The sequence below is a fragment of the Vicia villosa genome, unplaced genomic scaffold (assembly GCF_029867415.1).
Source record: "Vicia villosa cultivar HV-30 ecotype Madison, WI unplaced genomic scaffold, Vvil1.0 ctg.001544F_1_1, whole genome shotgun sequence".
NCBI lineage: Eukaryota > Viridiplantae > Streptophyta > Magnoliopsida > Fabales > Fabaceae > Vicia > Vicia villosa.
This window is the reverse complement of record NW_026705660.1, coordinates 22,494-43,517: the sequence shown is the minus strand read 5'-3', so window position 1 is coordinate 43,517 and position 21,024 is coordinate 22,494. Positions and strand designations below refer to the sequence as shown.

The 21,024-nt window shown below is 36.7% G+C and overlaps 3 protein-coding genes across 5 annotated transcripts; 1 reads left to right on the top strand and 2 right to left on the bottom strand.

Moving 5' to 3' along the window:
- Positions 1-1,082: 1,082 nt before the first annotated feature.
- Positions 1,083-1,577, bottom strand: LOC131635779 (protein MAIN-LIKE 1-like). The gene has a single exon (XM_058906422.1). It carries the CDS (start codon positions 1,575-1,577, stop codon positions 1,083-1,085), a length of 495 nt encoding a protein of 164 aa, XP_058762405.1.
- Positions 1,578-12,011: 10,434 nt separating this feature from the next.
- Positions 12,012-14,248, bottom strand: LOC131635782 (uncharacterized). 3 transcript variants are annotated; one of them, XM_058906428.1, is made up of 3 exons: positions 14,096-14,248; positions 13,358-14,012; positions 12,012-13,216 (listed from the first exon to the last, which is right to left on the bottom strand). In XM_058906428.1, the coding sequence occupies exons 1-3, from the start codon at positions 14,162-14,164 to the stop codon at positions 12,120-12,122; spliced, it is 1,821 nt and encodes a 606-aa protein (XP_058762411.1). In that variant the 5' UTR covers positions 14,165-14,248; the 3' UTR covers positions 12,012-12,119. The 3 variants fall into 3 exon arrangements, with proteins under 3 accessions (XP_058762411.1, XP_058762409.1, XP_058762410.1); XM_058906426.1 differs by having other exon boundaries at positions 13,358-14,222; XM_058906427.1 differs by having other exon boundaries at positions 12,012-13,213; positions 13,358-14,222.
- Positions 14,249-15,871: 1,623 nt separating this feature from the next.
- Positions 15,872-16,471, top strand: LOC131635778 (uncharacterized). Its single transcript, XM_058906421.1, has 2 exons — positions 15,872-16,165; positions 16,259-16,471. Exons 1-2 carry the CDS (start codon positions 15,872-15,874, stop codon positions 16,469-16,471), a joined length of 507 nt encoding a protein of 168 aa, XP_058762404.1.
- The last annotated feature ends 4,553 nt before the right edge of the window (positions 16,472-21,024 follow it).

Here is a 21,024-nt window from a genome sequence, read left to right as displayed (position 1 = left end):
TATGATGGGGACTCGGGAGTAGTGTGAACCAAATTGTTCATAAATGGTACCACATGCATCGAGTCAGTGAGTCAGTCTCGTTGCATTGCATTGTTATTAGTATGATGGATGTTTTATGTTATTGTCTATGTGTGACATAATTATTGTTGATGGTGTGAAGGTGTGAGATGTGAATTGAATATCTATGCATGAAATATTCATTGTATACTTATTATTATATCTTCTTTTATATTGTTGTGATATTTCACCCTTCTGTAGGAATGATGCTTTATACGACATCATGTAGATAGCCATGGGTAGTCTGAGGCTACAGAGTTCAAGAAGAGGTTGCTCTTCATTTTTATTTTCGAGTTGGCATCGTGCTATGATACGTAACACCGGGGGGGGTGAACGCTTGTTTATATTTTTGTTGTTTTGGTGATTGGTTTGGAGTCTTAGGAACTCCTGGTTAAATTGAATAAATTCATTTTTATGTTGGATGAGAAATTACTTTTATAACAAGTATGGATTCTTATTCTGCTGCTTAATAAAGTTGAAGTTGAAGTTTATGAAGTTTGTTTGGTTTATCCGTAAAAGGTGTTATGTATCCTATATGTATATGTTATGAGCAAATTCTGTTGTGCTGAGAATGTGGCATCCTAAATACATGTTGATTTTATTGTGAAAAATTACTCTGATTTAATTAAATATTCGTCGGGAAATTTAGGGTGTTACATAAGTGGTATCAGAGCAGGTCGGTCATTCCGACCAGGTTGTCGAGTCGGTAGTATGGTGTGACAGTTGAATACTGTTTATATGTTCTTTTAACCATTGTTTTCTGTAATGTTGTGAAACAGAGAAATGACTGGAAGAAACGATGATGTGATTGTTGCTGCTTTACAGGTTGTTGCTCAGGCTGTTGCTCAGGTTCCCTCGGAGCGGGTCGTATGCAGTGGCACGCGGCTTATCTTTAGTATAACCCGTAGCAAGTGAGCAACCCGAGATGCGAGGGAAATGATGTAGGATCCATCCTCGAAATTACAAAATTAAAAAGTTAGTTGCGGAATCACAATAATTAACAAAAAGCCACAAAGAGCAAGAAATTATACTGTCAGGAGTGACATGATGCTGGTCATCTGCCTCGTATTCCACGTAATTCCTTCAGACAACTTCGTATACAAGTAAGCCAACTGAGCAGCCCCCCAGTTCCACTGGTGGATCGTCTCAAAATCATCAAAGTACCGCATGTACATGATATATGTGTAAGTGACACTAGTGTCCACAAAAATCTGTGTACCAACAAGATACAAAAGGTATGCTCTCATAGCAAACCTCCGGTGAAGTGTAACCTGCTCAAGATCACCATCAGCCTCCCATGCACGCCTTATCTCATCTGTGAACACCCTCTTTAGATAACTATATCTGACGTGGTTACCACAGGTTTTATCAATCTCAGCCATGGCACTCTCAGGGGTAACTCCTAACTTTTCTACCAACATATCCAATGCCTCCTCTTTGTCAATCCTATCATGGTCTAAAAATGTCTCTCTGATCATAAGATGCAACAGACACACGACGTCGTCGAGTGTGATCGTCATCTCACCATGTGGTAGATGGAACGCCTACGTCTCATGGTGCCACCTCTCAATAAAAGTGTTAATCATACCCCAATTAACGACGTTGTATCCACACTTGGTCAAATCTTTCAACCCTGTAGTCTGCAACAGCTCATCAAACTATGGCTCAACAGGGGGTATGAGTTTAGTGATCTTCCACCCATGATTAATGACCTTAAGCGGTTCCCATTCCTGCAAAAATCGTTTGACAAAATTCATTCAACACATATCCACAAAATTCATCAACAAAAATAAAAATGTAATAGTAGGAACAATCAAATGTTTACCTCTCAATCCCATATATATCTAGTGTAATACGGTGAACTGACTTTTTTATCGAAATGTCGCGGTTAAGCAAGAGTCGCCACCGACTTTTATTTTATCCAATTTGGAAAGGCTAAAAGAACAGGAAAGACCTTTTAAAGATTTTGAGTTTGGGGGGTAAGTTATACAAAGGGAAGGTGTAAAGCACCCTTTGCATCCATGGTTATCCATGGGCTCTTAATTGCTTAGCTCACTTGTTTGTTTGAAAAGTTTGAAGTGTCGTGTGTGAATAGTAAAGATTCGTTAAGGACTTTAGCTTGTAAATATGCGTAGCCTTGTTTTGAATTGATTTGGAAAAGAGAAGTGTTAAAAGCATTTGATTTTTATTTGAATGGAGCAAGCAATTAAGAACTAACTACCCTAAGTTCGTCTTTCTTGTTCTTTAAGTCTTTCGGGCGAAAGGATCTATCCATACCATGAGAGGGAAGGAAGTCTTTCAATTGGATGTGAAAGGGTCATCGAGTATAATCGTTCGCCATAAGACTGTCCCTTGCCATAAAGAAGGCAGGTAGTCTAAGGGAAGGATATAATAGTCATATAATCTTTTTAGGCATCATGCGAAGATACCTTAGCAATTGGGACAATCGTCTTTATAAGGCAACATCGAGGGAGTTTCAATAACTTTGAAGGCAACTTTGCTTTAGGTATCCTCGGAACCGAGGGACTTGACTATTTAGTACAATTTAGAGGCAACAGGCAACAGTAATAAGGCAACAATAAGGCAACAAGAGGGGTTACCCTAAAGGTGTGTGTGTGGCACAATCATGTGATTAAATTCATATATATTATCTTGTAATTAGTTATTCTAATTCTGTTAAAGGCTTGCACTCCCTAAGATTACTAACCACGCAGTTAAAATGGCAGAAATTAAAGGCAGAAAATAAATGTCCTACGCTATTACAATAAACACCTGCGGGGATGGGGGAAATTAAAAGACAATAGAAAACCCTTATAGGGTCACAGAAATAAAAGGGAAAAATTAATTTCCACATCTTCTTTGCCTTGATCTTCTCTGAATCTTTGATTGACTCTGATCATCTGAGAAAATAATAGAAAATAAATAGCAGTGAGTGTAGGAGAGATTCATCGACATTTGAAAATAAATCCTAACTTATATTACAAGGCAAAATAAAAATTAAAATAATATTTAAACAAAAAAGGAGCCAGAAACTTAGCTTTTTGATTGAAGGCGCGTAATCGGAGAATCTTGATTAATCCTGAAAATTTTGAACAAAGAAAGAAAAAGGTTAGTGCATTGACTGATCTAAACCCTAATTGATTACAAACCCTAAAAGTTTACAAACCCTAAAGGGTTTGTTAAGAAAACTTATTGTGACCTACAAGGTTTGTAAGGCTAAAAGATGCATTAGAGGATAACACCTACCAATCCTAAGGCTTATAAATAAATCGAGGTTAACCAACTAAAAAAATTCAATTGATTAAAAACACATGCAAAAATAATAATTTTTATGGTTTAAAAACAATTAATAAAATTATGGAAAAATCGAGTTTTCGATTAAAATAAATAAAATAAATAATCACATAAAAAATATTAATTTTATTAAACATTAAAAGGGATTTAGAAAAATATTAAAAAGAAAAGAGGAAAACAAAAACAAAAGCTATGTAATTAGAAATTAATAAAATTAAAAGTGACTTAGCTCTGGATCTTGTGTTGCTGGTCTATGAGGGTGTATGGTGAGGCAGCGTCTCCAGGACCCTTGGATTTGCGTGGATGGAGATCTTATGGCTGATAAGCGCAGGTGCACCATGAACCTGCATTGACTGTACGCGCTGGATATATGGACAAGTACAAACAAGCAAAAGGAAAAATAAATTGTTGGACAATGGGGATCGATCCAACGTCCCCTTGATCATAGATCCACCTCTCCAACCATTGTACTAAGCGCTATGAACTGTTAGTGGATTAGCAAGAAGATAATAAATACAAAATCACTAGTTAAATGGGAACAGTCAGACCGGGCCCACTTGTATGCTGACTGGCGAATGAGAGAAGGGAAGAGAAACTTATCTTTGTTGATCAACGACCAACACAACAACACGCGTGCCTATTCAAGATTGTGGGACTGTTCATCTTCTTCTCTAACTATACCTGCGAAAATTGTTGCGGACTTACCCATGAAATTACCTGCGGATTTAGCCGCCACCCGCCATTGTTAACTCTTCAACTTTGCAACATGCGAAATACAATGCCTGCACTAATAAAAAATACCCAGACCACCTAATTCAGGTGCTGTGAGTTCAATGGTTATATCTATTTGCCCTGAAAGTGCTTGCAACTACTGATACGAGGAACAAAAGAAGCTTTGCCCTAACAATGGCAAAGCGACAAACCTGCGTTAAAGCTCAAAACAAATACGTCAAATCAACTCTAAATAACATCATGTACATGTATGAATGCGCAAACATAACTGATAATGAGTGAATCGACGGTTTGAGGTTTCCAACTTTTACCAAGAATGGTGCAAGCTTCTAGCGATGATTCTGGGCATGCTCCGGTCGCGTGAGGACTTGGAACAACCCCTGGGAGGTTTAAGGAGATGAATGGACGTTTAGAGACGACCATGGAAGGCTGCCACTTGAAGATTTAGGATGCAAACTTGTTTGAACATTTTTTATGAAAACCCTAGTTCTTTGGCTCCCTCCCCCTTGTCACTTTTTCGTCCCCTAAAATTCTGAGCATGTTTTGTATATATAGGAGTCTATTAGGTCAACAAAATTGGAAGGAGATCACATATATTGGCCCATGGAAATTTGATTGAAAGTACATGTAAAAACCTTCTATTTTTTATTCAATCACATTCCAATTAAATCTTTTTCTCTCTCCACGAATTTTCCTTGATTTTTCTTAAATATATTTCTCCATATTTGATAGAAATGGAATCTTGTTCCAATCTTTAATTATTCTCACTATTTATTTAGGTTATATTGACTTTTTATGAATAAAAATTCAATATAATAAAATAAATAAGAAAAAAAATGAAGAATGGAATTATGGGCTTCTAATACACTCATGATCATTTTTATAAATTCAAACTTAGGCCCATTTATCCAAAAGTCCATTTTGCTCAATTGGTTCTTTGTGGATTTCTTGAAATTTGCTCGACTTCGTCAATTCATAACTCCAATTTTTGTGATATGAAGGTGTTCTATGACTTTTTAGAAAGCTTATAGAGTCCTCTAAAATATTCTTTTGTTTTCATCTCAATTAAATATCCCATGCTCAAGTTATGAGCTTTGACCCAAAAGATGTTTTCGTTGACTTTTTTGGAGGACCTGTAATGTATTGACTTATATCTCCCAAATGAGAAATTTTTGGACCTGGCACGTGAGAGACAAAGTTGTAGAGAATTCAATTTCCTTTAAAATGAGCTTTGGATGGGCAATTTTTGATGTTCCATGTGAAAGTTATGGCTGGTCAAAGTTGGGTTGACTTTCTCCTATGAAACCCTGATTTAGAAACTTTTGAGTTTGTTGATTTCTGATTTTTTTCCTTAATGAACCATGATCAATCCTTGATCAAATGGTGAATGATACTTCAAAAGGAGGTTGTTAACAAAAAATCAGGAGTTTTGACTGTACTTTGACCATAGTTTGACTTTTAGGTCAGTTAGTCGATTATTGATCGTTTGGGTCATTGAGTGAGCAATCTTTTGAATCAAGGCTTGAAACTTGGCATGAGGATACTTTGAATCATATGAGAGACCATGAAGTCCACTTGAGGTATCTGAAGTTAATTTTTCTAGGAAAGAAACAAAACCCTAATTTTGAGTTGTTGATACTTGGATGAGCTTGAGTATGAAAATGTGACCGGCAAATTTTGGGGTATGACATCTAGCAACATGGTCCGGGTACAGAGGCAGAAGAAATAAATCAGATGGCCCTCCTCCAAAATCCTGAGGCACCGCAGGTGCCACCTGAGCTGGCTGGCGAGCAGGTGCAGCCTCAGGTGCCTCAGCTGGCTGGCCAGCAAGTGCCTCCTCATGTGCCTCAGCTGGTTGGCCATCAAGTGCTGCCTCAGGTGTCGACTGAACCTAGGATACAGGCTGTGGCTGGGAACCAGATGGTGTCGACTTGGAACCGGATGTCTCTCCTGCCTCAAACACAGTCGATGAGAAAGTGTGTCTGCTGGAGAACAGGGGTGGTGACGGATGAATTGGAGAATCCCTCCTGCTGCGGGAGGATGATGTAGTTGGAGTAGAAATAGAAACACTGGAGGCTGAGGCTGTAGTAGATGCATTCAATATGGCCTGTCCAGAGGCAGCAGGAGGCTGGGATGCCTGACTCCTTTCCCTATGCACAAAATCATGTTGGGCAAGCCAGCCGTGCCTCAATCTAGATGGTCTCTCAGCCATTAGTCCTTTATAAGTACGAAACCAGCGTTAACATAAGGACCAATGTTCAAAATGAAGGGGAAAAAAGAAAAAAACTAAAACCGGAAATGCATTTATGGTTTTGTTCAACATAAAATGAAAACCAAAAATGCATTTTCGGTTCGACGTACAACTTCAAGCTTCATCAATGGCGAAGCAGAGCCCCAAATAACCTTAAACAAAATGTCATTGATCATCAAAATGAGACTTCCAACAGTTGTCTAATGATACCTAATATTGAAAACACTCAATAAAATCCCAATTTCAAACCTAAATCACACATTTGAGTAGATTGTACATAAACTCTAAAAAAACTCAAAAACAACTTACAATTGATGATTTTTCTTGATTGAATGGGGTTGACACTTGAGTTAACTTATACTTGACGATTTATGACGGGTTTTTTTGCAAATGCTTTGATTTTGTAACTGTGGGGGTTGTGAGGAAATAGGTGCTTGGTGTGTTTTGTTTTTGTGATTTGAAAAGAGTTTCTAAAATGAAGGAGGGGAAGAGGCAGCGCGCCTTTAAGTCGTAACACAAACCGGAAATATATTTTTGGTTGACACCGTAGTTGCGATTCTGGTTCGTTATTGCTTTCCTGGAGCTTGGATTCCAAGGCCATAGTTGTGTGTTTTTGGGTGCAATGTATATATTTCCGGTTTTAATGGGCATTTAGGGAATTTCGCGTGGTGCACTAGAAAAGCATAGGGTGGAATAGAAATCCTCTAAAAAACATACTTACTATATTTTACACATCATGATTGTACAATCTAAATGTGTAACTTACACTATGATATATATTGTCAAGATTTCAAAATACGGATGTGTAAGTAAACCCAATTAATGTATTTTTAGCCTATTCCCAATAGCATGAGGCCCATTATTTAGCCTACTCCATTAGGTCCATTGTATAAATACATTAATAAAGGATTCTGAGGTACATAATCTATAATCTCCACTTTCACTACCAACAATCTTAAACCTTAAACTGACTTGAGTGTTGGATTGCTAACCATGTAGGTATCTTTTTTAGGTCACCCGTATCGGTGATGGAAAACATCGGTTAACAACATCATACCAAGCCCGATACCTTTGGTTCAATAAGCTCTGTGATGGCAAACATCAATGTCATCCATCAGAAGTTCCGCTCCACCGAAGTTTTCGCAATCATCACCATTTTTGGTTCCGCAACGGAACAATGGCGCCGTATGTGGGAATCAACTTCTAATTCCTACGATTTCCATGATTCTATGTTCGATCCTCGGATCTGATCATCAAAGAGATCTCCAGCGAACAAATTGAGGTTTTAAAGAGTCGAAATCTTAGATTTGTGCCACTTGGATCTATCAAACTCTGATATAGAATCGAACAAGCGATTGTGTCGACTTCTGAGCCACCACAGAGTGACGCCAACAGACGCCTCGGAATGAGCTTCAATCCGAGGACGTCCTGGATTGATGGCATCGACTCAGATGCTACCTGAATGACAAGACCTGCATGTCTTTCAACAACTTTGAATCAGTGAGTGTCATGGCCTCTAGCTCGACTTTAGGGTCTTGACAGATCCAAAATCGACACCAAAGAAGATCAGGCATCAACCCCTTCGATCACCGGCCAAGTTAAGATACCAACAATTTACACCAAGGCCGAGATGAAGGCAAAACCGTCATCAAGCAGGTGGCATGAGTTCGTAGTTAATGGCGCCTGAGTGGCACGAACGTGAATGAAGTACAATAACTTACTGGATGCCTTGCCGCTTTGTCTCGCTTCCTTTTCTGTGCAGGAAATAAAGATTTCCTTTTCTTCGTCACCTTAGGAAAAAGAGTAGTTCGAATGGACCGCCGAGTGCGAGGATGCTTTCACCAAAGTCAAAGAATTCCTCACATTACCCCTAATCCTCAGTCGACCGAATGAGGACGCACCTTTGCTCCTCTATCTCTCGGTCACCGAACAGGCGATGAGCTCAGTCCTCATCTAAGAAATGGACAAAGTAGATAGAGATGTGTATTTTGGAAGCATTTCCAGTAGAAGAATTTCCAATACATTATCAAAAGTATTATCATTAAAAGGCCTATGCTAACTTTCGAGGATTTAACCGGCCACCCCTTATTTTATACCTGGCACCCCCCCCCCCCCATTTCTGGCACATTTACGAAAAAGTCATTGAAATTTCCGATACCGTACCAGAAATTATGCGTGGTTTACTTTTTTACCGTGGAAAGTGTGCTTTATCAGAAATTTGAAATTTTCGGTACTGAATATTTCAAATTTTCGGTGTCATTCACGTTATATGAAACCGAAAAATTTGAAATTTCTGGTGCGAACAAAAAAATCGGAAATTTCAAATTTCCGGTAGTGCTGGGACTTAATTTTTTTTGTTTTTGTTTAACTTTTACTTGAATAAAATACACGGAGAAATAATGAACCGACTTAATATATAAAAAGAATAAATGTCATACATAAATGCATTAAAAAAACTACAGTAATGATTGTATGCCTACTCGTGACTGGAGGCAGTGGACAATCGAGTTTCAACTTTAACTAACAAAACCAACAACAATGATTGTATGCCTACTCGTGTGTAAATTAAAGAGGACACTTACGGTATCTTTGATGAAGAACTGCGTCAGATCAGTACATGAATTCCTAGAAGAAGCTAAAGTTGTTGGTTCAGGACCACAAAGATATAAAATCTCATCTGCATACATTTCGAAAATTTGAATTTAACTAAAATTTCTGGTACACCGGAAATTTGAAATTTCCGGTAACAGTTTTCTACCGAAAATTTTCAAAATTTCCGGTACGTGAGATACCTTTAGAAAATTTGTAGAATGTGAATGATTTCCGGTATACGACAAAAATCACCATCGGAAATTTGCTTAGACTACCGGAAATTTCATTTTTTGAATGTATTGAGTAATGGTACATTTTTTTACCAAAAGTTTAAAAAATTGAGTAAATAGTGAATGGGGTATTTTGGGAAGAATGAAAATTGAGGGAATGCCAGATCTAAAATGAGGGGTGGCTAGTTAAATTCTGCTAACTTTCTCGAGAGCATTAAGCATGTTACTTGATTTTGGCTTAAATGTAAACTGAATTGTAAAGTTAATGAAGTCAAAGGGAGTCATAAAGGAATCAGGATGGTCTTGGATTAATGTCAATCATCAATTAAATACATTTGTTGCCGGGGAACAATCTCATCCCCTAAGTGAACATATAACAACCATTCTGGAATTACTCAGCCCAAGTATAGGAGATGCAAGGCTGGATTTTGGTTCTATTGTAGAAGATGTCGAAGATTAGCAGGTATTGTTTATGAATTTTTAATAGATACACACATGATCCTCCATATGGCTTAGTTTACTGTTACGTTGAACTTGAATGTACAATGTATTTTCTGATGTTATTCTTGTTGTACTGAAACTTTGGGAAATAGAGGTTCTTACTTCAATGGAGGATGCTAATAATAACTTTCCACCATCAAAGAAAAAGGCTGCTGAACCGGAGCTCAGCCGAGACACTCCTCTTCACGATGAGGATGGCGCCTCTAACCTTACTGCTGGAACTCTCAAGAGAGCCAGTAATGAGATTCTGGCAGCAGCAATATTCTGCTCAATTCCTTTCCAACTCTCCACTCCCCTTCAAAACTCTCAAAGATCTCCTCGAGTTTTAGATGCTGACTCTAGTGCATGGTTAAGACGTTGTCTATTTATTCTTGTCATATCAGTAATGAATTCGAGGGCAATTCTTGAAGTTTGATTTTTTGCTGCATACTGTATTATCTCTTCTTGTTAGAAATAAATGGCTGAGAAGTGTTATAAACATCCAATGGATTTGAGTGGATTGTTACCTCTATATTTTTCTTTAGGACATACTGAAGGAATATTAAAACTTGCAACTCTTGCTACACAGCAAGGGACTTTAATTACAAGGTAACTTCTTATTTACCGATAGCATGTTGGTTAAATAAATCATTTCTTATATTTATTCGCTAATATGTACAGGTAAATCCAAAAGCCGCGCATACTCTTTGACTGATCCTGAAGACTATCCTAGTTTGAAGAATGGCATGATGCACTTGCTGTTGAATCTAAAGATGCAGAAACAAGGTCTGTTGAATCTTGTGTAACTATATAAAGCATTTCTTATATACTATAATTTACTATAGTTGATAACTTTAAGACACAATCAATTCAGATTGACCAACCAATTGAGCTTATTTGCATCGCTTTGATTCATTCAATGTCAACAAGGAGCCTTAGTTGAACACTCTCGGTAGGGGTGTGCATAGTTGGTTATTTTCAAAAACCAAACCATAACCATTTTAAAATTATTTAAATGGTTTGGATTTATAACCATAACCACATTTTAATCAAAACTGGTTATAAAACCGGTTTTAAATTTGCTTATGATTATATAACCGGTTTTTTTAAAAACTCCAGTTTTAAAAATTATTTTTTCCAAAAATATTTTTTTTCAAAAAAAATTTAATATTTTCAGAATTAAAATATTTGGATTTGGATAATAATCGGATTATAACCGAATCCAAAATAATTTAACCGGTTAATAACCATTTAATTATATCCGAATTATATTATATCCGAATTATATGAATAGATAACCAAACCATTAATAACTAAACCGGTTAATAATCATTCAATTATATCTGAATATTTAAAAGTGGTTTAGGTTTGGTTATGAATTTAGACATCAAAATCGGATATTTTGCACACCCCTAACACTCAGAGTCCCTTTTTGTCCTTCCGAATGAATGTAGTTGGCATAAGAGCTTGGAACTATTGAGGTGTCTCTAAGAGCTTGGAACTATTGAGGTGTCTCTATGCAGCAACTTTTGGTTTGTATTTCGTTTTCGCATCCCAAGGAAGTTATGTCATCAAATCAAAGAAGCTATAAAATACAGCTTCCACAAAGGTAAGCAAAATGAAAGCTTGCATATGGTTGCCCCTCATGCTAAAGGAAATTATCAGACCAAAGAGATACTCCTTAGAAGTACCTTTCAAGTCTAAAGAGTTTATGAAGTAGTGACTAATAGTGACTTTTATTTTAAGCACCTATAAATTATTGCATGCAAAAAGATGATAGTGATGAATTGATCGTGTAATTTTACACTTGACAATACATATTAATTAATTTCAATTTCCATACAAAATAATAGTAAATTATGAAAACAAGTTTTCCTTTTGTAATACAAATTTTAAAAAAAAAAATACCATTTATATTCACAATAAAATAGCACGTCTCATCTCTAATGCACGATAATAAATAACACTTTCATTCAAAATATAAATAATTTTAAGTAGTAAAATTAAAATTGTAAAATTTAACCATGTTTAAATTCAAATTGAATACGATCATTTAAAAAAATATATTGAATCTAAATTATGAAGGGTTAGAGTGAACTATGAAGGCATTAGAGTGAGAGTGAATTAGGAAGGGTTAGAATAAAAAGGTTTATTGAAATACACAGTTAAATATAACAACAAGGTTTATTTAAATACAAAATTAAATATAATAACAATAAAGTTTATTGAAGTACAAAATTAAATATAACAAATCAAATAAAGAGTAATAATATATTTTACCAACATTATTAGATGGTTATTTCAAATTGAAAAAAATACAGCTAAACATGAATGGGACAATAAATAACAACAAAAGAAATATTATTATTATAATCTGAACACAAACAGTTGCTTATCATTAAGAAATTAAAGTTTTTTCAACTAAAGGTAAGCCAAAAAGAAAAGAAGAAAAACATAAAAATACTCGTAACACCATGTAACAATTATTCAACTAAAGAATAATCTACTTCGTATTTTACATGTCTAAAACACCAATCAAAGAGATTGAAGTCTTTAAGAGAACGAAGATATGGGTATATTTTTGATGTACAACCAGCACTCCATATTTTTGATGGACGACCAGCATTCCAATCATACTTAGTACATTGAGATAGACTACTAACTTCATACACATGGTTGCTCTCGTACCCAAATCTCTTCGGGTTGCTCAATGCCCGACAGTTTCTCCCAGAAACATAAAATAATGCAATGTCACCCAAAGTTTTCATCTTAACATAATTCATAGTTGACAAGTCTATCTTGTAAACTTCCCTCTTATAATTGATGGATATTGAATGAAACACAAAAAGTTGCTCATCACAATTAACCAATTTAAAGGAATCTGAGGGAAGTTTGGAGGGAATTTTTGAGGGAGTATTCTTGAGGTTTAGAAATTGAATATTCTTGGAATTCAAGTTTAGTACCCCTATGTTGGCTTTGTCAGTGACGACATATATTATATTATTCAAAACCACAAAGTCGACTACCAATTCCTTAGGTTTTAATGTTGAATAAGTAAACCAACCATGGTATCGAGATTGATAGACATACAAATGGCTAGAATATTTGCATAAAACAACCAAGACATATTCCTCAGAACATTTCTCAAAAGCAAGCAAGGCTTCGTACCGATCAGAAAACTGAGATTCAACTGTAAAGTTGGCATTGATTACCCTTTTTTCTAGTGTAAATTGATTTAATAGCAGAAATGAATTATTTTTATGTGCCAAGATGAAATATCCGCTGGAAACTCTAACATAGACACAGTCAGGGGGCTGGAAGCTACTCATCATCGTCAAATCATAAACTTTTTGATTGGGTATGCTAATAAAGGAATATGAGTGAGTACAATTACCAGTAATATGAACAAGCAACGGTTCTTGGGATGACAAGAAATTTGATTTATGAAAAGTCCTCCAACTCTTGCAAACACCAGAAAACGAAAAGAGGTCGTCAAAATCTAGTTTTTTGCAAATGATATCAAGCACATCCCAAGGAAGAAAATGACCAAGATGACCATCATCTTTTAATTTTTTCCCTCCTTTGTATCAAAACAATGACAAATGTTAGATATTTTATTGTTTATCCAACAAGAATCTATTAAAGCAGATTATACAGAAATTGCATGCAAACGGGCAACAACAATATGATAGAAAAGAAGAGACAATAAGTTAGTACTAACCGGATGGCATGAAGATTTTGAATTCTAAAATTAATTCGGGATGATTTTTGATAAGCACCTCCAATCTTGCAGTGAGACAACTTATATCAATAGTTAGACCCTTGAAATTCTCCAAAACTTTTCCATAATACTGAAAATTACTTTCTCTCTTATATTGAACCATAAGTTTTAGTGCCCGGAGAAAAGATTCTTCCTCGGATGAAAGTGTGATTTGATGTTCTTTTGGCATGATAGAGTTGAATTCCAAAATTAAATCGGGATGAGTTTTGAGAACCACCTTTACTCTTGAAGTGAAAGAACTTATATCAATAGTTTGATCCTTGTAATCCTTCAAAACTTTTAAAAATTCATTAAATTTACTTTCTCCCTTATATTGAGTCGCTTGGTGCACTGCCTGGACAAAACCTAATGCATCCTCCGGTGAAAATAGTGCGATTCGATGGTTCATCGGCACGAAAGAGTTGAATTTAAAAATTAAATATCTATGTCCTTTAAACAAGGTCTTGAATTTTGCTTTGACATCACTTATATAAATTCTGTTAGCAATGAAATCTCTCAGGACTTGTAAAAATTGATCATATTTTTCCATGTTGTTTTGAAATGCAACTTTTACTGCATTGAGATACCCTAATGTATCGTCGGTAACACCATAGTTCTTCATCATTAAGAAAATAATTCTATTCAAATTGAATTCAAAACAAAAAATAGAAAAATATAAATGATTCAGCATATACATACCATTGATTTTGAAGTCTGATTTGCATAATTGAATAGCTGCTGCAGCAGCACTGCTTCAGAATTAGGCATGGGAATCACCTGTAGAAAAGAAGAAGAAGAAAATAATGTTAATGAAATCTGAAATCTCAACCGCTTTTGTGCAACAGAGGAAGAACCCTATTTATACGTAGGTTAGAGAACAAGTTGTAACTTATGGATTGGGCCGTATCGTATGGATTGGACTGTTGTGTGCCAGAAAGAGAATTAGCAGCTGAATCAAATCAATGAAATCTGATGTTAATTAGTTCGGGCATCGAATTTCTAAAATTCTACTCGTGAATCCGTTTTTCCGAACCAATCATAATTAATTCGTATAATTTATAACATTATTATCATGAAAACTAGTATAAAGGTATTTAACTTCAAGAATAAAAAAATAAAATGTCATTTGTGACATTCAGAACTTATACGAAGAAAAAAATTAAAAATTTCATATTATTATACTCCCTCCGTCCCACAATGAGTGACACAGCCCACCATTTTACACAGATTAAGAAAAGTAATTAAAAGTAAGAGAGAGAAGAATATTTTTACTATACTACCCTTATTATGTATTGGGAATGATGAAACTTTTATTAATTAGAGGGTAAAATTGGAAAAAGTGTATTGAAAATTGAAATGGGTCATTCATTTTGGGACATCATTTTATTCTAAATGGGTCACTCATTGTGGGACGGAGGGAGTAGAAAACTAGTTGATCTAAATTAGATATTTTTAAAAATATTTTTGAATATTTGTTTCTAATGTATCCGATCAATACAACTCAAACCAATTCGTTGTTTCTCGGTTGGAAATTTCTTAGTACACCCATATGGCTTCTTAGAGGCCTCTGGCGAAAAACCCAAAATATTCCCAGACTTCGCATGTGCACATCCTAACTCACCTTTTTTTTTCCAAAAAAAGTAGGTTTCACATGTGCACATTTGAAGTCTTTTTTTTTTCAAGAAATGGTGACTTCGCATGTGCATATCTGAAGTCACATTTTGTTCAAGAAATAGGGACTTCGCATGTGCACATCCGAAGTCACCCCTTATTTTTTGTGTTTCGGATATGCACATGCGAAGTCACTTTTTTTCAAGAAAATGTGACTTCGTATGTGCATATCCGAAGTCATTAAATATAAATTTTAGCGCCAAGAGAACCTTCCCCCCCACTCTTCATTTTGCATTCTCAAAACAAACCCAAAACCCAAACAACGCGTTTATACTCAAACTCCGAATTTTAATTCATTTGAACTCAAACTTCACTGAGATTGAAGAAGCAAGCTCCATTGAAGTATCTCCAACTCATATAAACTCATCTTCAAAGCTTCAATATTGTGTAAGTTTTCTCTATTTTCATTTGCATTGCTAAAATTGGTTATTAGGTAGTTAGAATCAATCACATTGTGTAGGTTGATGTTATAGTAGTTAAATGTGGGTGTTTGTGTGATAAAATCATTTTTTGGATGACTTAGGGCAAGAAGGTGCAGCTCTGCGAAAATGGTTGTTCGCAAGTGGTTTCGGATGAGCATATCTGAAATCCCATATAACCAATTTTGGATATGCACGTGCGGAATGTTGCCTGAGTTAAATTTTTTTTTTTAATTTTTCAAACTTGTTTCCTTCCTTCCCTTTTATTAACGATTATCGTTTTTTCAAGAAAATGGCTAACAACTAGGGCAGGAACAACCGATTAAGACAAGGCAGGCCAAGCCAGACTGCCTCTGCTCGGAGTGAGAGAGCTGAGCAACTAAACATGACTCGAGGACGGGGTCGGGTACGGTGGGAGGAAGTGCCTGGAGGCTCCACTTCTGCACCGAGGAGTCGCTTGTCTCAGGCGTCATCCTCTCGTGCACATGAGCAGATACCCGATGAGGATGAGGTACCTGAGCTGGTTGAGGTACCCGAGAAAGAGGTTCAAGATTCACCGGCTGCCCGATTACATGCAGCAATGCAACATGCAAACCTCGGCTATCTAGGAGGGCCTTCAAACATCTCCCTCTTGATCTACTATAATGATCATGCCGCTATGCATGTTTGGGATAGAGAGGTTACTATTTTTTCAACTTTTTCATTTTAACGGTTTAGTCACAAATATTTTTTGTAACGACTAACATTGAGGTTATTATTTGTTTTGTTACAGGAACGGTTGCCCATTAAGTCCCTGAACCAGTCGCGGAAAATATTTGATCTTTTTAAACCTAGGGCGTCTTGGTTCAATGATGTTGTTGTTGGATTCGAACTTGGCGGCTTATTTTGTATCGGTTATGTTACTATAAGCCACGACATGCAGGGGGCATTTGCTGAGAGATGGCATAAGGGACATCATATTTCCACTTTCCTGTTGAGGAGTTGACGATCACCCTTGATGACGTGACTTGTCTACTCCACCTACCTATCAGAGGGAGGTTACTCGACCATTCACGGGTACAACGAGTTGAGGCAATTGAGTAGATGGTAGAGTATTTGGATATGGATCCCTTTACGGCAACAGAAGAGCGTAGAACAACCAATGGATCGCATGCCAAATTCTCCACCCTGAAAGATCTATATAAGCACCACTTGGTTGCGGCAGCAGGGGGCGAGGATGAGGGTGATGAGCTTTTTGTTGAGTACCACTGTGGTTGTGCTTTGCGGTGTTGGTTCATGTTATTGGTTGGCACATCCCTCTTTGTAGACAAAAGTGCAACCTAAGTGGATGTGACATACCTCCACTATTATATGGATTTGAGTACTGTTCATGAGTGGAACTGGGGGGGCGCCATTTTCGTATACCTCTACCAGAAGCTGAATGACGCTTCAAAGTGGAGGACGAGGCAGTTGACTTGGCTCTTGCACACTCCCAACGGTACCTTTCATTTCAATCATATTACATTTAATTTGTTATTAATAATGTGTACTTACACACTCTGGTATTTGTGTTTCAGAGTTGGATCATCTCTTACTTCTACCGCATTCATGGTTTCAAGCATGATCCGAAGTATAGTGACGACATGCCGAGGGCTGCACAATATGTCCTCCACAGGAGGAATCATAAAGTGCCGCCATACATAGTGTATCTTGATCGTACTAATCATGATGACATAAAATGGACGACGTTCGAGGATTATAGGAATATTGTCCCCTTCGATCACATATCATTATACTCTAGGTGGCTAGCATGTGGGTCGAATACTATAGTCAGGTATCTTCCGAAGCGGTGCATGAGACAATTTGGCTATATGCAGATAATAATGAGATCATCCTTTCAGGCTGGTCCCGACTCCATTGTCCGTCGGGATATCGATGTTATCTTTCAATATTGGGAGCATCATTTGTTTCCCTAGGAGTCTATGATGATGCCAACATTCGAGCAATGGCATTGTGTAGATGGGTATGTGACATGGATCTTTAAAGTGTCACATCCTATCATGACACCAGATGGTCCTGGACGTCCACCCAGGTCAGCTCATGAGGAGCTATTGGAGAACTAGCAGGCTGAGGATGACCATGCCACTGATGTCCTGCCGATATGTCAGCGGATACACTCACTTGGGCATGAGACATTGGATAGAAGAGTCATTGATAGGGGCGGTCCTGAGGCGGTTGTCATCGTTGAGAGGATGGTTAGGGAGGCATCTAGTGCAGCGGCCTATAGGAGGCAGAGAGGGTCGCATGGGGTTAGGATTAGGCATACTCAATAGCAGTAGCCTATGTTATTTTATTTTATTTTTACCGATGTAATATTTTGAAACTCTTCACTTTCAAAACAACTTATGTACTATGTTTTTCTATTTCATAACATCTAATCTAATTGTTATGTTTGATTCACTTTTCGTCCAAACCGTATCATTTTATGTTTGTCCATTTGTAGTGGTAATGATGAAGTTTTAAACAAAAATGAAGAAGTTTTAAACAAAAATGACACAAACAGAGAAGAATTCGCATGTGCACTTCCGAAAATTTGGTTTTCATACACACAGGGTGGTTTCAAATGTGCAAATCTGAAACATACTAAAAGGTGTGTTTGGATATGCACATGCGAATGATATTTTCAGGTTTTCAAATGTGTTTTTCAATGTATAGGGGTGTACTAAGAAATTCTCTCATCGATTTGGTTTGGTTGAGGTTTTATCGTAAAAATATGCAAATCTAATTTAAACCAATTCATATTTTTTTAATCAGTTTAGGTATCGAATTCTCTCACAACTGAATCAAACCGGCTTGCGAACACTCCTATATATGACTACCGAGTTGGTTTTTCCACCCTTTTCTTATAAAACTATCAAATGTAACTGCATCACACAAATACAAATCTTTGAAAAGTAGATAAAATTACGTTGTACGATGTTGGTTGCAACTTGATAAACCACATCCTCTTTCACACTTGCAACTCTCATTCATTCATGTGTTTTTTTTGCCAACTATGGCTCTTTAAATTTTGTATTCAGTTCCAAGTTAGATGTTGATTAGAAAATTTATGCACAGAATTTTGTAAGTTGTTTCTATTTTTCCTTTTATTTTTTTGGTTTGAATTGCATATTAAAAGATGTCTTTATTTATTTATGATTTTTTGTTATAAATCGTAAAACGTAAAAGTGTTATTACAAAGCACATTATTGCATAAAGGGGATATGTGTTTTGGGTCTAGCCTTTTTTTCTTGCAAAATTATTTTTGAAATAACTTCCAATTTTTCCTTAAAAAAACTGAAGAAGAACAAAGCAGTTACGAAGTTACTTCATTCTTTTCCTATAAAATACTAAAAGTATTATTAATGGTGGTTAAATATTTTGGAAATAGAAATTAGAATAAATTGGAGGAACATTTACACGTACATAGTAGTTAAATAACCAAAGTGTATAAGGAGTTAAGAAGTTACTTCCAATTTATTCTAATTTTTATTTTTTAATTACTGTTGGTACTTAAGGGGTAGGAAAAAACAAGACTATTTCTTCTCTATATAGTTCTAAAAAGTAAAGGAAGATGCAATGAATAATACATTTGAATTTGTTAAATTTATGGTTAGAGATTAAAAAAATTAATTGAGATGCGTATAAAAAAGTTTTATAATTTCGACCAATGAAAATATATCATTCTATCATGTCATATTAGTAATTTAAAATTAGGGTTAAATATGTTTTTGTCCCTCTAAATATAGTGTTTTCAACTTTAGTCCCTCTAAACATTTCCTTCAAAGAATGGTCCTTCTAAAAATTTAATTTTAATTTTTGGTCCCTCCTACAATTTTGCGACGGTATTTACAATTTAGCGACGGTTTTAGCGACGGTTTTTTACTTAGCGACGGAATTAGAGACCATTTTAGCTACGGTTTTGCCATGAGGGACCAAAAGTTAAAATTAAAATTTTTAGGAGGACCATTCTTTGAAGGAAATATTTAGAGGGACTAAAGTTGAAAACCGCTATATTTAGAGGGACCAAAAACATATTTAACCCTTAAAATTATAGAATGATTTGGTTGAATACATGATCGTGATTAGTTGACAATGCAAAACTTTTTTACACTGTCAGTGCATCATTCATTTTCTATTAAAAAATGTATATGTGAGTGAACAAGGGATGAAATATGAAAATTGATATAGTCGCAGAGAATACACACTATTTGGATTAAAAAGAAAAATGAATTGAAAGAAAGTAAGAGAAAAGAAAGTTAACTGAATGAAAATGAGTAAAAAATGAATGGAAAGTGATATGATATTTTAGATGTTTGGTATACGATCATACCTGGATCAGACGGATCTTCAGTGGCCTGCAACACCTAGGCTTATGATGTGATGAAGAAGAATTGGGGAGGGGGTTTTACCTACAAGACACTTTGATGCCAAAGTAAGGTTCAGAACGAAAGTGAAAGTATGAAGTTAGAATGAATAGAATAATGTGTACCTGACCCTCTAGTGAAAAATGATATTTATAGCCCTCAGCGCTGGGCCAAGGTCCCCATTCTGGACCGGATGCCTAGGCTTAAAATGGAGATTGCCTGGATCTACGTGGGTAGTGGAGACCAGTTCGTGGTATCTATCCTGGATCAATTGCCTCATGATTCTCGGAGGGAAGACCCGTTCTTTTCAGGGGAAGGATGACTCCGTGATATTCGGAGAGACGTTGGACACGTACCTTTGGAGGGTGCGAGGAAGAGGCGTTCTCGACGGACATGTGGAGGAGACGTCCTCGACGAGCACGTGGAGGAGGTGTCTTCGACGGGCACGTGTAGGAGAAATTCCCCAACAGTCATATCATTTTAGGCCAGTGTAGTGGGCCTTCCTCGCAGGAGAGTTGAGATGGGCTCTGCTAGATGATAGATTTAGTGCAGGCCCAGTCCAGAACAGAAGCCCCAAGTCATGGCTCATAAGGAGAGGAGTTATAACTTTTAGGTCAGCTCGTGTGTCGCGGAGGGCGTTCTCATGCTCCTTGTAGCTGTGTCGTCGGGGTATGCCCGTGAGGGAGATAGAGCTTCTTTCGTGTTCGAGTGAGATTGCTCGATGGACGGGGAGTCGAAAGGTTCCTCGGGCGTTTGCCTCTTGGGCCACATGTCACAACATTTAATGTGTAATGATGGCCTAGCAGGTAGGGGTCATCATGACCTAGGTACATGGGCAGTTGTGAGTTCACATGCTAACACATCAAACGACGCGTCGTTTTGTATTCCATGCAGGGTCTATAAATAAGGGGTTTATGGCCTTTATTTTCAAAGTTTCATTCTTTTCTCACTCCCTTCGTCTTTTTTCTCTTCGCTACGCCCTGCAATCGTTGCGCGTTCCGCCGTATTTGCCATCGCAACCTTCGTACAAACCGTAATTAAGTTAGTGTTTTTCTTTCTCCCTGCGATTTAGCAAAGCTTTTTAGTATGAGTTTTATGTTCCAAGGAGGTCCTTCCCCGAGACATTCATGAATTTTAGGATGATCTCCGTGTT

Bases quoted from the DNA above. Each gene is read 5' to 3' on its own strand.
- LOC131635779 (XM_058906422.1), bottom strand. From the start codon at position 1,577: ATGACGATCACACTCGACGACGTCGTGTGTCTGTTGCATCTTATGATC.
- LOC131635782 (XM_058906426.1), bottom strand. From the start codon at position 14,093: ATGTATATGCTGAATCATTTATATTTTTCTATTTTTTGTTTTGAATTC. The intron at 13,217-13,357 runs GTTAGTACTAAC...TTTGATACAAAG, and splicing joins CAAAATCTTCATGCCATCCG to GAGGGAAAAAATTAAAAGAT.
- LOC131635778 (XM_058906421.1), top strand. From the start codon at position 15,872: ATGACTCGAGGACGGGGTCGGGTACGGTGGGAGGAAGTGCCTGGAGGC. The intron at 16,166-16,258 runs GTTACTATTTTT...GTTTTGTTACAG, and splicing joins TGCATGTTTGGGATAGAGAG to GAACGGTTGCCCATTAAGTC.